The sequence below is a fragment of the Salmo salar genome, chromosome 20, assembly GCF_965601325.2.
Source record: "Salmo salar chromosome 20, fSalSal1, whole genome shotgun sequence".
In the NCBI taxonomy this organism is placed as follows: domain Eukaryota; kingdom Metazoa; phylum Chordata; class Actinopteri; order Salmoniformes; family Salmonidae; genus Salmo; species Salmo salar.
This window is the reverse complement of record NC_138310.1, coordinates 42,302,658-42,320,000: the sequence shown is the minus strand read 5'-3', so window position 1 is coordinate 42,320,000 and position 17,343 is coordinate 42,302,658. Positions and strand designations below refer to the sequence as shown.

Genomic DNA, 17,343 nt, shown 5'->3' with positions numbered 1-17,343 from the left:
CTCTGGTGATATAGAGGTTAATCCAGGCCCTGCAGTGCCTAGCTCCACTCCCATTCCCCAGCCGCTCTCATTTGCTGACTTCTGTAACCGGAAAAGCCTTTGATTTCATGCATGTTAACATTAGAAGCCTCCTCCCTAAGTTTGTTTTATTCACTGCTTTAACACACTCTGCCAACCTGGATGTCCTAGGCATGTCTGAATCCTGGCTTAGGAAAACCACCAAAAACCCTGGAATTTCCATCCCGAACTATAACATTTTCTGACAAGATAGAACTGCCAAAGGGGGTGGAGTTGCAATCTACTGCAGAGATTGCCTGCAGAGTTCTGTCTTACTATCCTGCTCTGTGCCCAAACACTTCGAGCTTCTACTTTTAAAAATCCACCTTTCCAGAAACAAGTCTCTCACCGTTGCCGCTTGCTATAGACCACCTTCTGCCCCCAGCTGTGCCCTGGACACCATATGTGAATTGATTGCACCCCATCTATCTTCTGAGCTCGTGCTGTTAGGTGACCTAAACTGGGACATGCTTAACCTCGCTAGGGTATGTGGGACGCTAGCGTCAACAGCCAGTGAAATAGCAGGGCGCCAAATTCAAAACAACAAAAATCTCATAATTCAAATTTCTTAAACATACAACTATTATATTCCATTTTAAAGATACACTTCTCATTAATCCAACCACGTTGTCCGATTTCAAAAAGGCTTTACGGCGAAAGCATAACATTAGATTATGTTAGGACAGCACCTAACAAGAAAAACCACACAGCCATTTTCCAAGCAAGGAGAAGCGTCACAAAAACCAGAAATACAGCTAAAATGAATCACTAACCTTTGATGATCTTCATCAGATGGCACTCATAGGACTTCATGTTACACAATACATCTATGTTTTGCTCGATAAAGTTCATATTTAAATCCAAAAACCCCATTTTACATTGCCGTGTAATGTTCAGAAATGTTTTGCCTCCCAAAACTTCCGGTGAATGAGCACATCAATTTACAGAAATACTCATCATAAACGTATTTATAATATTAAACTGTTATTCAAAGAATTATAGATACACTTCTCCTTAATGCAACCGCTGTGTCAGATTTAAAAAAAACTTTACAGCGAAAGCACACTTTGCAATAATCTGAGTACAGCGTTCAGACACGAAACCAAACCCGCCATTTTGTGGAGTCAACAAAACTCAGAAATAATATTATAAGTATTCACTTACCTTTGATCTTCATCAGAATGCACTCCCAGGAATCCCAGGTCCACAATAAATGTTTTGTTTGATGAAGTCCATAATTGATGTCCAAATGCCTCCTTTTGTTCGCGCGTTCAGTCCACTACTCTAAATGCAGGAAGCGCGCGCAAATGTCACGACGAAAAGTTAAAAAAAGTTCTACTACGTTTGTAGAAATATGTCAAACGATGTATAGCATCAATCTTTAGGATGTTTTTAACATAAATCTTCAGTAATATTCCAACCGGACAATTCCAATGTCTTCAGAAAAGAAAAGGAACACAGCTCACACTCACGTGAGCGCGCGCCTCTGAGCTCATGTCATTTACTCACTCATCTGACTCCAGGCCCTCTTGTTCGCTTCAAATTCACAGTAGAAGCATGAAACAACGTTCTAAAGACTGTTGACATCTAGTGGAAGCCTTAGGAAGTGCAAAATGAACCCTAAGTCACTGTATACTGTATAGGCAATGACTTGAAAAAATTACAAACTTCAGATTTCCCACTTCCTAGTTGGATTATTCTCAGGTTTTTGCCTGCCATACGAGTTCTGTTATACTCACAGACATCATTCAAACGGTTTTAGAAACTTTTTCAGAGTGTTTTCTATCCAAATCTACTAATAATATGCATATCCTACCTTCTGAGCCTGAGTAGCAGGCAGTTTAATTTGGGCACGCCTTTAATCCGGACGTCAAAATACTGCCCCCTACCCTAGAGAAGTTAACACCCCAGCCATCCGACAATCTAAACTTGATGCCCTCAATCTCACATAAATTATCAATGAACCTATCAGGTACAACCCCAAATCCGTAAACACGGGCACCCTCATAGATATCATCCTAACCAACCTGCCCTCCAAATACACCCCTGCTGTCTTCAACCAGGATCTCAGTGATCATTGCCTGTGTCCGTACCGGGTCTACGGTCAAACGACCACCCCTCATCACTGTCAAACGCTCCCTAAAACACTTCTGCGAGCAGGCCTTTCTAATCGACCTGGCCTGGGTATCCTGGAAGGATATTGACCTCATTCCGTCAGTAGAGGATTCCTGGTTATTCTTTAAAATGGCTTTCCTCACCATCTTAAATAAGCATGACCCATTAAAAAAATGTAGAACCAGGAACAGATATAGCCCTTGGTTCACTCCAGTCCTGACTGCCCTTGACCAGCACAAAAACATCCTGTGGCGTTCTGCATTAGCATCGAATAGCCCCCGCGATATGCAACTTTTCAGGGAAGTTAAGAACCAATATACACAGGCAGTTAGGAAAGCAAAGGCTAGCTTTTTCAAACAGAAATTTGCATCCTGTAGTACAAACTCCAAAAAGTTCTGGGACACTGTAAAGTCCATGGAGAATAAGAGCACCGCCTCCCAGCTGCCCACTGCACTGAGGCTAGGAAACACTGTCACCACCGATTAAATCCACGATAATCGAGAATTTCAATAATCATTTTTCTGGCAACCCCCCCCCCCCCCCCCCCCCACAGCAACTTGCCCAAGCCTCCCCCATTTCTCCTTCACCCAAATCCAGATAGCTGTTGTTCTGAAAGAGCTGCAAAATCTGGACCCCTACAAATCAGCCGGGCTAGACAATCTGGACCCTCTCTTTCTAAAATGATCCGCCAAAATAGTTGCAACCCCTATTACTAGCCTGTTCAACCTCTTTCGTTTCATCTGAGATCCCCAAAGATTGGAAAGCTGCCGCGGTCATCCCCCTCTTCGAAAGGGGAGACACTCTTGACCCAAACTGCTACAGACCTATATCTATCAGGGTGCCTTTCTAAGGTCTTCAAAAGCCAAGTTAACAAACAGATCACCGACCATTTCGAAACCCACCGTACCTTCTCCGCTATGCAATCTGGTTACTGAGCTGGTCATGGGTGAACCGGAGGGCCTGTTGCCCAGATCTCTGGCAGTCTCTATGGGGGTGCCACAGGGTTCAATTCTCGGGCCGACTCTTTCTCTGTATACATCAATAATGTCGCTCTTGCTGCTGGTGATTCTCTGATCCACCTCTACGCAGATGACACCATTCTGTATACTTCTGTATACTTCAACTGATCGCTGCCCACACCTGCCCGCCCGTCCAGCATCACTACTCTGGATGGTTCTGACTTAGTATGTGGACAACTACAAATACCTAGGTGTCTGGTTAGACTGTAAACTCTCCTTCCAGACTCACATTAAACATCTCCAATCCAAAATCAAATCTAGAATCGGCTTCCTATTTCGCAACAAAGCATCCTTCATTCATGCTACCAAACATACCCTCGTAAAACTGACTATCCTACCGATCCTTGACTTCGGCAATGTAATTTACAAAATAGCCTCCAATACTCTACTCAGCAAGCTGGATGCAGTCTATCACATTGCAATCTCTTTTGTCACCAAACCCATATACTACCCACCACTGCGACCTGTATGCTCTCGTTGGCTGGTCCTCGCTACATATTCGTCGCCAAACCTGCTGGCTCCAGGTCATCTACAAGTCTTTGCTAGGTAAATCCCCACCATATCTCAGCTCACTGGTCACCATAGCAGAACCCACCCGTAACACGCGTTCCAGCAGGTATATTTCACTGGTCACTCCCAAAGCCTATTCCTACTTTGGCTGCCTTTCCTTCCAGTTCTCTGCTGCCAATGACTGGAACGAGCTGCAAAAATCACTGAAGCTGGAGACTAATATCTCCTTCACCAACTTTAAACACCAGCTGTCAGAGCAGCTCACGGATCACTGCACCTGTACAAAGCCCATCTGTAAATTTAGCCCATCCAACTACCACATCCCCATACTGTTATTTATTTCATTTATTTTGCTTCTTTGCACCCCAGTATCTCTACTTGCACACTCATTACATTTACATTACATTTACATTTAAGTCATTTAGCAGATGCTCTTATCCAGAGCGACTTACAAATTGGTGCATTCACCTTATGATATCCAGTGGAACAACCACTTTACAATAGTGCATCTAAATATTTTAAGGGGGGGGGGTTAGAAGGATTACTTTATCCTATCCTAGGTATTCCTTAAAGAGGTGGGGTTTCAGGTGTCTCCGGAAGGTGGTGATTGACTCCGCTGTCCTGGCGTTGTGAGGGAGCTTGTTCCACCATAGGGGTGCCAGAGCAGCGAACAGTTTTGACTGGGCTGAGCTGGAACTGTGCTTCCTCAGAGGTAGGGAGGCGAGCAGGCCAGAGGTGGATGAACGCAGTGCCCTTGTTTGGGTGTAGGGCCTGATCAGAGCCTGAAGGTACGGTGGTGCAGTTCCCCTCACAGCTCCGTAGGCAAGCACCATGGTCTTGTAGCGGATGCGAGCTTCAACTGGAAGCCAGTGGAGAGAGCGGAGGAGCGGGGTGACGTGAGAGAACTTGGGAAGGTTGAACACCAGACGGGCTGCGGCGTTCTGGATGAGTTGTAGGGGTTTAATGGCACAGGCAGGGAGCCCAGCCAACAGCGAGTTGCAGTAATCTAGACGGGAGATGACAAGTGCCTGGATTAGGACCTGCGCCGCTTCCTGTGTGAGGCAGGGTCGTACTCTGCGAATGTTGTAGAGCATGAACCTACAGGATCGGGTCACCGCCTTGATGTTAGTGGAGAACGACAGGGTGTTGTCCAAGGTCACGCCAAGGTTCTTAGCACTCTGGGAGGAGGACACAATGGAGTTGTCAACCGTGATGGCGAGATCATGGAACGGGCAGTCCTTCCCCGGGAGGAAGAGCAGCTCCGTCTTGCCGAGGTTCAGCTTGAGGTGGTGATCCGTCATCCACACTGATATGTCTGCCAGACATGCAGAGATGCGATTCGCCACCTGGTTATCAGAAGGGGGAAAGGAGAAGATTAATTGTGTGTCGTCTGCATAGCAATGATAGGAGAGACCATGTGTGATATGACAGAGCCAAGTGACTTGGTGTATAGCGAGAATAGGAGAGGGCCTAGAACAGAGCCCTGGGGGACACCAGTGGTGAGAGCACGTGGTGCGGAGACAGATTCTCGCCACGCCACCTGGTAGGAGCGACCTGTCAGGTAGGACGCAATCCAAGCGTGGGCCGCGCCGGAGATGCCCAACTCGGAGAGGGTGGAGAGGAGGATCTGATGGTTCACAGTATCAAAGGCAGCAGATAGGTCTAGAAGGATGAGAGCAGAGGAGAGAGAGTTAGCTTTAGCAGTGCGGAGAGCCTCCGTGACACAGAGAAGAGCAGTCTCAGTTGAATGACCAGTCTTGAAACCTGACTGATTTGGATCAAGAAGGTAATTCTGAGAGAGATAGCAGGAGAGCTGGCCAAGGACGGCACGTTCAAGAGTTTTGGAGAGAAAAGAAAGAAGGGATACTGGTCTGTAGTTGTTGACATCGGAGGGATCGAGTGTAGATTTTTTCAGAAGGGGTGCAACTCTCGCTCTCTTGAAGACGGAAGGGACGTAGCCAGCGGTCAAGGATGAGTTGATGAGCGAGGTGAGGTAAGGGAGAAGGTCTCCGGAAATGGTCTGGAGAAGAGAGGAGGGGATAGGGTCAAGCGGGCACTCATCTTCTGCACATCTATCACTCCAGTGTTTAATTGCTATATTGTAATTATTTTGCCACTATGGCCTATTTATTGCCTTATCTCCCTTATCCTACCTCATTTGCACACACTGTATATAGACTTTTTCTATTTTATTATTGACTGTATGTTTGTTTATTCCATGTGTAACTCTGTGTTGTTGTTTGTGTTGCACTGCTTTGCTTTATCTTGGCCAGGTCGCAGTTGTAAGTGTGAACTTGTTCTCAACTATCATACCTGGTTAAATAAAGGTGAAATACATTTTTATTTTTTTATTTCCAGCAGCAGAAGTAAGATCAAAACGTTTTGGAATTACCTGGACTTCTGCTTAAATTGTTCATAAAATTTGATCTGATCTTCATCTAAGTCACAACAACAGACAAACACTGTCTGCTTAAACTAATAACACACAAACAATTATACGTTTTCATGTCTTTATTGAACACACCGTGTAAACATTCACAGTGCAAGGTGGAAAAAGTATGTGAACCCGTGGATTTAATAACTGGTTGACCCTCCTTTGGCAGCAATAACCTCAACCAAACGGATCAGACCTGCACAACGGTCAGGAGGAATTTTGGACCATTCCTCTTTACAAAATTGTTTCAGTTCAGCGATATTCTTGGGATTTCTGGTGTGAACTGCTCTCTTGAGGTCATGCCACAGACTCTTAATCGTGTTGAGGTCAGGACTCTGACTGGGCCACTCGAGAAGGCGTATTTTCTTCTGTTGAAGCAATTCTGTTGTTGATTTACTTCTGTGTTTTGGGTCGTTGTCCTGTTGCATCCCCCAACTTCTGTTGAGCTTCAAGTGGTGGACAGATAGCCTTACATTCTCCTGCAAAAAGTATTGATAAACTTGGGAATTCATTTTTCCGTTGATGATAGCAAGCTGTCCAAACCATGATGCTCTCTCCCTTCACCATACTTTACAGTTGGGATGAGGTTTTGATGTTGGTATGCTGTGCCTTTTTTTCTCCACACATAGTGTTGTGTGTTCCTTCCAAACAACTCAACTTGAGTTTAATCTGTCCACAGAATATTTTGCCTGTAGCGCTGTGGAACATCCAGATGCTCTTTTGCTTACTTCAGACATGCAGCAATGTTTTTTTTGGACAGCAATTGCTTCTTCCGTGGTGTCCACCCATGAACACCATTCTTGTTTAGTGTTTTACGTATTGTAGACTCGTCAACAGAGATGTTAGCATGTTCCAGAGATTTCTGTAAGTCTTTAGCTGACACTCTAGGATTCTTCTTAACCTCATTGAGCATTCTGTGCTGTGCTCTTGCAGTCATCTTTGCAGGATGGCCACTCCTAAGGGAGAGTAGCAACAGTGCTGAACTTTCTCCATTTATAGACAATTTGTCTTACCGTGGACTGAGGCTTTTAGAGATACTTTTGTAACCCTTTCCAGCTTTATGCAAGTCAACTATTCTTTAATATTGAGTCTTCTGAGATCTCTTTTGTTCGAGGCATGGTTCACATCAGGCAATGCTTCTTGTGAATAGATAACTCAAATTTTGTGTGTGTTTTTTATAGGGCAGGCCAGCCCTATCCAACATCTCCAATCTCGTCTCAATGATTGTACTCCAGGTTAGCTGACTCCTGACTCCAATTCGTTTTGGAGAAGTCATTAGCCTAGGGGTTCACATACTTTTTCCAACCTACACTATGAAAGTTTAAATGTTGTATTCAATATAGACAAGAAAAATACAATAGTTTGTGTGTTGTTAGTTTAATATAAATAATCCAGGAATCAAGATAATTCCAAAGGGTTCACGTACTTTTTCTTGCCACTCTAACTATCTGAAAGACTAACTCAGAGTGCTGGGTTTTTCTTTTTCTCGATTTCTTTTTCTCAGTGTGGTGTGTTGGACAACATGGTTGTCCAACACACCACACTCTCTAATTGTATGGATCAGCCATTTATCCAAATTGTTTGTCAGAGCCTCCGTATTCGGTGGCACGTGTTTGTAATTGAGATGTGGTGTTCTGCACCAGTCTAAGAAAAACAAGCTGCCATGTTTGTCACCAGGCTGTATACTTCAAAAAACCTTGTCATTTACATCATCTGGGAGAGAGGGAGTGAATCGCGTCTGAACTAAATAGTGCAGTGGAGTGGTGCTTAACTAAAATATGATAGTGATGATAGGGCTGTATACGTAGGTGGAGGGAGTGGGAAGTCAGATGGATGTCGCTACTAGTCAATCTTTCCACTTTGCCTTGAGGGGACAGGTGCATTTATTATAGTCTGTAGCAGGTGTTGTTTAGCTATATTTATACTGCAGGTACAGTATAATGCTGCTATGTTCCAGGAGAGCTGCAGAAAAAAGGGTCAAATCCGCTCACTGCTGCTTCCACAAAAGAGAGCAGGAATGTTACCTACACTTACTCTGTAAGAAACCACTGGCAGTTTGGGAACCACTGGCTTTGACCACCCCAGACCACTCCTACAGTTAATTGTATTTTTTTGTCCAGTCCCTGTGTCAAGGCAGACACGCTTAATAAAACACTATCTCTTAATGTCCCAAAATCGATAGTGCCGAGGTGGACCACAGTGAGAACGAGGATATCACGGTCATGAAGAGTCTGGCTGCTCAGGACGACGACAGCAAGCCCGGCCGGGGTTGCAAACGAGGGGCAGCCACTGCCAGCCAGGACAATAAGGCAAGCCAGGACGACAAGGCCGAGACCAATGCCGCAGACACCACCCTGGAGACGAAAGACGAGCAGAACAATCCTCCCAAAAGAGGTCGCAGGAGACGGCCCCCCCAAGGTACCATTTTGTTTTTTGACCCCGGTTGCCTTATTTTAATGGGGAAGTTCAGGATTTTACAACTTGATTTTAGTGGCCCATAGACTAATTTCAGGGTGAGGAACCATCTACATCAAGTTGTAAAATCCTGAACTTACCGCTTAATGGTTGCTATCCAACTTATCTTCAACACAGCTCACATAATTTATCAGATCTCACAATACTCAGAGAAGTGTTTGTACAGACCATCTTTATAGCGCCACTGCTATAAAGATGGTCTGGAACGCAACCAATGTTTACAACAAGACTGTGGGTCTTGTTGCGGTTGTTTGATCTGTTGTATTTAATACTTTTACTCTGTAAAGTGTTCTTGGAAGTTAGTTGGAATAAAATGTATTATTATTATCAATATTGAGGCTGCTGCGCCTAATAATGACACACCAAGGGCATGAGGGGCCAGAAGAAGGCTGCTTGTCAAGCTGAGGAGGAAGAGGAGCAGGGAGAGGAGGAAGATGGAGAAGTGAGAACATGGAAGTGAAGCCCACGGTGCAGAGAGGAGGCAGGGCACCACGGAGGTCACAGCAGAGGTGAGATCCCTCTGGATTCTGATCTAACTAGTATTATAGTCTACTGATGACTTTTTTTAATGGCTAATTGTAGATTGCCGCGGAGCAGTATGTTGCTCTGGAGCCGCAGGTTTCAGGCCCCTGGTCTAAATGGACACATTGATAGGTTGATAAATTGATAGCCAACTCCTAACATGCTCCTAATCTCTTGAAAGAGAAGGTGTGGATGGGGAATCTTTGTTGATGTATGTGTTCTTTTACAGAGGCCTCAGAGGCCACAGACGACTCTGCAGAATCCACGCCACAGAAAAGATGGGGGAGACCTCCCAAAGCACGGCAACATCCAGCCAAGAAAAATCTGTAACTCATGTGGCATTTTCTTCAACTTCATTCATTATCCTTTATATTTTGAATTAATTCAGTGCCTTGAGTTGCTGTTTGCAGGTTTTAGTTTTGATTTGACTTCAATATTAACCCTGTTACTCAGTGAGGAGGTGGCTGTTGTACAATGACCTGCTGTGTGTTTCAGGTGCACAGGGCGTTTGAGTAAAGAGAACGAGTCGGAGGTGGAGGAAATGTCTCAGAGCCAGGAAGAGGAGGAGAGCAAGACCACACCCAAAGTAAGTAGTCCCCTCACTCAACTCTGCCCCCCCCTCACACACACTCTCCACCTGACCCTACACTCCCTCACCCACCCCTCTCCTCTCAGCCACCTCGTCACCCTCGTTCACATACTCCTCCACCCCTTGACCCGCCTCTCTCAATTCTCACCCACCTCAATGTGCCATCTCTCAGCCGTGCTGATAAAGTCTTTATATACACTACCAGTCAAAAGTTTGGAACACCTACTCATTCTAGGGTTTTTCTTTATTTTTACTGTTTTCTACATTGTAGAATAATAGTGAAGACATCAAAACTATGAAATAACACATATGGAATCATGTAGTAACCAAAAAAAGTGTTAAACAAATTTGCCTTGATGACAGCTTTGCACACTCTTGGCATTCTCTCAACCAGCTTCATGAGGTAGTCACCTGGAATGCATTTCAATTAACAGGTGTGCCCTGTTAAATGTTAATTTGTGTAATTTCTTTCCTTCTTAATGCATCAGTTGTGTTGTGACAAGGTAGGGGTGGTATACAGAAGACCAAGTCCATATTATGGCAAGAACAGCTCAAGTAAGCAAAGAGAAACGACTGTCCATTACTTTTAAGACATGAAGGTCAGTAAATCTGGAAAATTTCAAGAACTTTGAACGTTTCTTCAAGTGCAATCGTAAAAAAATATCAAGCACTATGATGAAATTGGCTCTCATGAGGACCGCCACAGGAAAGGAAGACCCAGAGTTACCTCTGCTGCAGAGGATAAGTTCATCAGATTGCAGCCCAAATAAATGCTTCACGGAGTTAAAGTAACAGACACATCTCAACATCAGCTGTTCAACTATTCAGAGGAGATTCCGTGAATCAGGCCTTCATGGTCGATTTGCTGCAAAGAAGCCACTACTAAAGGACACCAATAGGAAGAAGAGACTTGCTTGCGCCAAGAAACACGAGCAATGGACATTAGACCGGTGGACATCTGTCATTTTGGTCTGATGAGTCCAAATTTGGGATTTTTGGTTCTAACCACCGTGTCTTTGTGAGACACAGAGTAGGTGAACTGATGATCTCCGCATGTGTGGTTCCCACCATGAAGCATGGAGGAGGAGGTGTGGGGGTGCTTTGCTAGTGACACTGTCTGTGATTTATTTAGAATTCAAGGCACACTTAACCAGCATGGCTACCACAGCATTCTCCAGCGATATGCCATCCCTTCTGGTTTGCGCTAAGTGGGACTATCATTTGTTTTTCAACAGGACAATGACCCAACACACCTCCAGGCTGTGTAAGCGCTATTTGACTAAGGAGAGTGATGGAGTGCTACATCAGATTACCTGGCCTCCAGAGTGAAGGAAAAGCAGCCAACAAGTGCTCAGCGTATGTGGGAACTCCTTCAAGACTGTTGGAAAAACATTCCTTATGAAGCTGGTTGAGAGAATGTCAGGGTGTGCACAGCTGTCATCGAGGTAAAGAGTGGTTACTTTGAAGAATCTAAAATATTACATATATTTTGATTTGTTTAACACTTTTTTGGTTACTACATGATTCCATATGTGTTATTTCCTAGTGTTGATGTCTTCACTATTATAAAGAATAACCCTTGAATGAGTAGGTTCGTCTGAACTTTTGACTGGTACTGTATATCTAGTGGGCTTTCTAACCAGGATCTCCATGCTGTTGTCGTGCCCAGGTGCGACGGAAGACGGGCAGGAGAAGATGAGACAGAGATCGTGTTTTTTCTCCAAGGTTAAAGGATGAGAACAGATGGAGAGGAGCTGTACATCGATCTGCCTAGGCTGTGTGTATCCGCCCTTATGTTCAGTTGTTAAGCTTTGCCACACACACATCCACCTTGGTTTGTCTAACATTTTTATGTGTGTCGCCGACCACGTGAACGATCCAAACTGATTCAACTAATGTATATAGTCTCTCTTGCCTTTTTTCCCCCCTGTGCTGGGGAGGCAGTTGTATAGCTTTTATCTCCCAACTTTAAGATATCGCACCAGCTCTAACTGTCAAAGGGAATGTTTGGAATGAACTTTTAGTAGTACTGTATCGGTCATTTTTCAGTATTTTTCAGGTGTTTTTTCATTCTGTGACAAGGAAAAAACAGTGTTGTAGATTTTATTTGTGAAGTAAAATTTTTTAAGTCGTTTTTGTTCATTCGTTTGTTTATTCCTGTTTGCATTTTATTGTGCATGTGCAAAGGTGCCTCTGCAGACGAAGAAAAAAACAAGTGACAAATCCAAGATTAAATCAAGTCTTTGGTCCATTTTGCTGCCCAGCATTGTTTTATTAGTGTTTTGAAACGGAGAAAGGAGTATTAAAATAGATAAGAATACAATTAACTAATTGCAATTTCCTCATACATTTTTCCAGTCTGTTTAATTAATCAAATATTCTATATGAAATATGTGTTTCCTTTGAATTCCTCTGTGGAATTGGTCCTTCTGCATGGTGGCTGTGTCCCAAATCAAATGTTATTTGTCACATGCTTCGCAAACAACAGGTGTAGGCTAACAGTGAAATACTTACTGATGGGGCCTTTTCTAACAATTCAGAGTTAATGGGAAAAAAAAGAAAAATAGTGACATGAGGAATAAATACATAGTGAATAACGAGTAAAACTAAGAACAATAACGAGTGAAAATAACATGGCTATACCCTGGGGTACGAGGAAATTGAAGTAGATATACAAAAATATAAACGCAACATGTAAAGTGCTGTTCCCATGTTTCATGATCTGAAATAAAGGAGTATTTCTAACTGTAATAAAGCCCTTTTGTGGGGAAAAGTAGGTGGGCCTGGCTCCCCAGTAGGTGGGCCTGGCTCCCCAGTAGGTGGGCCTGGCTCCCCAGTGGGTGGGCCAATGCCCTCTCAGGCCTACCCATGGCTGTGCCCCTGCCCAGTCATGTGAAATACAAACATTAGGGCCTAATTAATTTATTTCAGGTGACTGATTTCCTTTATATGAAATGTAACTCAGAAAAGTCTTTGAAATTGTTGCATGTTTATATTTTTGTTCAGTATACATATCAGTAGGGGTACAGGGACTAGGCAACAAGATATATAATAGACAGTAGCAGCAGTGTATGTGTGTGGCATCAGTATGCATATGTGTGCATGTTATGTATGGGTGGGTGTGTAGAGTCAGTGCAAGACAGTTAGTGCAAAAAATTGTCAATGCAGGTAGTCCGGGTAACCTTTTTGATGAGCTATTTAGCAGTGGTGGTAGAAGCTGTTCAGGACCTGTTGGTTCAGACCTGGTGCACAGGAACTGCTTGCTGTGCGGTAGCAGAGAGAACAGTCTATGGCTTGGGTGGTACTGTAGTGACCTCTTCACAACTGTGTGTGTGGACCATGTTAATTCCTTAGTGATGTGGACATCGAGGAACTTTAAGCTCTCGACGTGGATGGGGGCTTGCTTGCCACTGTTTCCTGTAGTCCACAACCGGCTCCTTTGTTTTGCTGAGGTTGAGGGAGAGGTTGTTGTCCTGGCACCATGCTGCCAGGTCTCTGTCAAAAGTAGTGCACTAAATATAGGGATTAGGGTGTGTTTGTCAAAAGTAGTGCACTATACACTGAGTATACAAAACATTAAGAACATTTGCTCTTTTCATGACATAGACTGGCCAGGTGAAAGCTATGATCCCTTATTGATGTCACTTGTTAAATCCACTTCAATTAGTGTAGTTGTGGAGGAGACCGGTTAAATAAGGATTTTTAAGTCTTGAGACGATTGAGATATGGATTGTGTTTACCATTCAGAGGTTGACGACAAAAAATGTAAGTCCTTTTGAACTGGGTATGGTAGTAGGTGCCAGACTCACCGGTTTGTGTCAAGAACTGCAACACAGCTGGGTTATTCATGCTCAACAGTTTCCCGGGTGTATCAAGAATAGGCCACCACCCAAAGGACATCCAGACAATTTGACAACTGTGGGAATCATTGGCATCAACATGGGCCAGCATCCCTGTGGAACGCTTTCGACACCCTGTTAGAGTCCATGCCCCAACGAATTGAGGCTGTTCTGAGGGGAAACGGGGGTGCAACTCAATATTTGGAAGGTGTTCCTAATGTTTGGTATACTCAGTGTATATAGTGCATTCAGAAAATATTCAGACCCCTTGACTTTTTCCCCTATGTTACATTACAGCCTTATTTTAAAATGTATTGATGACATTTTTTTATTTAATCTACACACGATACCGCATAATGACACATTTTTGCAAATGTATATATTTTTTTTAACAGAAATACCTCATTTACATAAGTATTCAGGCCCTTTGCTGCAAGACTCTAAATTATGCTCAGGTGCATCCTGATTCCATTGATCTTGATTGGAGTTCACCTGTGGTAAATTCAATTGATTGGATATGATTTGGAAAGGCACTTACCTGTCTATATAAGGTCCCACAGTTGACAGTGCATGTCCGAGCAAAAACCAAGCCATGAGGTCAAAGGAATTGTCCGAGACTGGATTGAGCTCCGAGACTGGATTGTGTCGAGGCACAGATCTGGGGAAGGACACCAAAAAATGTCTGCAGCATTGAAGGTCCCCAAGAACACAGTAGCCTCCATCATTCTTAAATGGAAAATGTTTGATACCACCAAGACTCTTCCTAGAGCTGGCCGCCGGCCAAACTGGGCAATCGGGTGAGAAGGGCCTTGATCAGGGAGGTGACCAAGAACCCGATGGTCACTGACAGAGCTCCAGAGTTCCTCTGTGGAGATGGGAGAACCTTCCAGAAGGACAACCATCTCTGCATCACTCCACCAATCAGGCCTTTATGGTAGTGTGGCCAGACGGAAGCTGCTCCTCAGTAAACAGCACATGACAGCCAGCTTGGAGTTTGCCAAAAGGCACCTAAAGGACTCTGACCATGAGAAACAAGAGTCTCTGGTCTGATGAAACCAAGATTGAACTCTGGTCTGAATGCCAAGTGTCATGTCTGGAGGAAACCTGGCACCATCGCTACGATGAAACATGGTGGTGGCAGCATCATGCTGTGGGGATGTTTTTCAATGTTGGGGACTGAGAGACTAGTCAGGATTGAGGGAAAGATGAACGGAGCAAAGGACAGAGATCCTTGATAAGCTGCTCAGGACCTCAGACTCGGGTGAAGGACAATGACCCTAACCACACAGCCAAGACAACGCAGGAGTGGCTTTGGGACAAATCTCTGAATGTGTATGGCACAAATTATGAGATGTCTTAAAACCTCTTACATCTAGGCGTTCCGCTAGCAGAACCCCGTTCCGCCAACGGAACCCCTAGCCAACAGCCAATGGGATCGCATGGCGCGAAATACAAAAACCTCAAAAATCCAATAATTTCAATTTTTCAAACATATGACTATTTTACACCATTTGAAAGATAAACCTCTCCTGAATCCAACCACGTTGTCCGATTTCAAAAAGGCTTTACAGCGAAAGCAAAACATTAGATTATGTTAGGAGAGTACATAGACCAAAATAACCACACAGCCATTTTCCAAGCAAGCATATATGTCAATAAAACCCAAAGCACAGCTAAATGAAGCACTAACCTTTGATCTTCATCAGATGACACTCCTAGGACATTATGTTATACAATACATGTATGTTTTGTTCAATCAAGTTCATATTTATATCCAAAAACAGCTTTTTACATTGGCGTGTGATGTTCAGAAAATGTATTCCCACCAAAAACTTCCAGGGAATTTACAAAAATACTCATCATAAACGTTGACAAAATACATAACAATTATTTTAAGAATTATAGATACAGAACTCCTTTATGCAATCGCTGTGTCAGATTTTAAAATAGCTTTTCGGCGAAAGCACATTTTTCAATATTCTGAGTACATAGCTCGCCATCACGGTGAGCTATTCAGACACCCGCCAAGTTCAGGGCAACCTAAACTCAGAATTAGTATTAGAAATATTGTATTACCTTTGCTGATCTTTGTCAGAATGCCCTCCCAGGACTGCTACTTCCACAAGAAATGTTGTTTTTGTTCAAAATAATCCATAGTTATGTCCAAATACCTCCGTTTTGTTCGTGCGTTCAGGTCACTATCCAAAGGGTAACGTGCGAGAGCAATTCGAGACACAAAAAGTCAGAATGTTCCATTACCGTACTTAGAAGCATGTCAAACGCTATTTAAAATACATTTTTATGGTATTTTTAACGTAAAATTGCGATAATATTCCAACCGGACAATAGTGTATTCATTTAAGGAGGAAAATAAAAAAACAGCGTGCTCGTGGGAACGCGCATATCCAATCTCTTTGTCCTCAGGCAGACCACTCAGTAACTGAGCTCCTATACTCTGCCCAGAGACAGGAGAAGGCTCAATCCACTTTCTGAAGGCTTTAGACAGCCAATGGAAGCCTTAGAAAGTGCAACGTAACAGCACAGTATCGAAAGGGACTAGAAAGAAGAACTACATTTCTCAGATCCTACACTTCCTGGTTGACTTTTTCTCAGGTTTTTGCCTGCCATATGAGTTCTGTTATACTCACAGACACCATTCAAACAGTTTTAGAAACTTCAGAGTGTTTTCTATCCAAATCTACTAATAATATGCATATTCTCGTTTATGGGCAAGAGTAGTAACCAGTTTAGATCGGGTACGTTTTTTCATCCGGCCGTGAAAATACTGCTCCCTATCCATATCAGGTTAATAGAGTGTCCTTAACCTGCCAGGTATATGTTCTAATCTCGTGGTAGTATATGGCAATCCCAGCCCAACTGCTTCATGGAAAAGTACCTTCCTGCATATTAGCAGTGAATTGTTTATTGTCCCTGTAGTATTGTGATGATTGTACATGCAGATCAGTGTGCATTTGAGGGAGAGAGAGAGCATGAACCATGCTCCTTTGAACAGATTTGTTTGACAGGACCGGTGAGTTCCCAGTTAACAACAAACTTTCCCACAATTTTAGAGAACATTCCTTTAAGAGTCTCATTTGGTCATTAACTATACTTTTCATAGGAATGTTACTGTGATGTGCAAGTAATGTTTCCAAAAGACCATCTCCTTAATTCCAAGTAGAATTACACAGAACGTGGTTACCATGTTCCCAGAATCTAAGATATTAATGTTAGACACGTTTCATGAGAATGTTGCAAGAATATTCATGTATCCAGTTTTCTGTGTCTTAGGATAATATCCCATCAACGTCCCACCAAACGTACACAGAACATTGTTGCCATGTTCTCAGATTAGATATTCATTTGTAAAAATGTGTATAATTTTATTTTCACTTTTAATTGTAATTTCTTGTCATGTCAACATATTTCAATCCCACTTTGTAACGTAACAAAATGTAAAAATTAATGGGGTGTAGACTTTCTATAGGCACTGTGTGTTTATTGTGTGTTGGTCATGTGAGACAGCTAACCAATGGCAGTCATGGATTAGATGCTGCCAGTGTGCCTTGACTCCGGACATAATGGTCATGGCTAGATGGGAGACTGTTTGTGTCAAATTGACGTCTAATAAAGTTGAATTATTTTTAATTCTAGCTAACCAGAACCATTTTCATAACCTTAATCTAATTCGCCTAACCTGCTACATTAATTCGCTTTAGCTGCAGCATAAATGATCCTAACCTGCTACGGAAAGTCAATTCAGACATAAACTGTATCCCATCT

General features: G+C 43.2%; 1 protein-coding gene across 5 annotated transcripts in view; it reads left to right on the top strand.

Moving 5' to 3' along the window:
- LOC106580637 (uncharacterized) overlaps window positions 1-11,854 on the top strand; it is a 45,936-nt gene extending 34,082 nt beyond the window's left edge. For all 5 annotated transcript variants that reach the window (XM_082966429.1, XM_082966431.1, XM_082966428.1 and 2 more), the window contains 5 exons: window positions 8,318-8,553; window positions 8,949-9,119; window positions 9,362-9,458; window positions 9,628-9,718; window positions 11,391-11,854. In XM_082966429.1, coding sequence (XP_082822555.1) covers window positions 8,318-8,553; window positions 8,949-8,962 — 250 coding nt within the window. In that variant the 3' untranslated portion in view covers window positions 8,963-9,119; window positions 9,362-9,458; window positions 9,628-9,718; window positions 11,391-11,854. The remainder of the gene's footprint in view (window positions 1-8,317; window positions 8,554-8,948; window positions 9,120-9,361; window positions 9,459-9,627; window positions 9,719-11,390) is intronic.
- The last annotated feature ends 5,489 nt before the right edge of the window (window positions 11,855-17,343 follow it).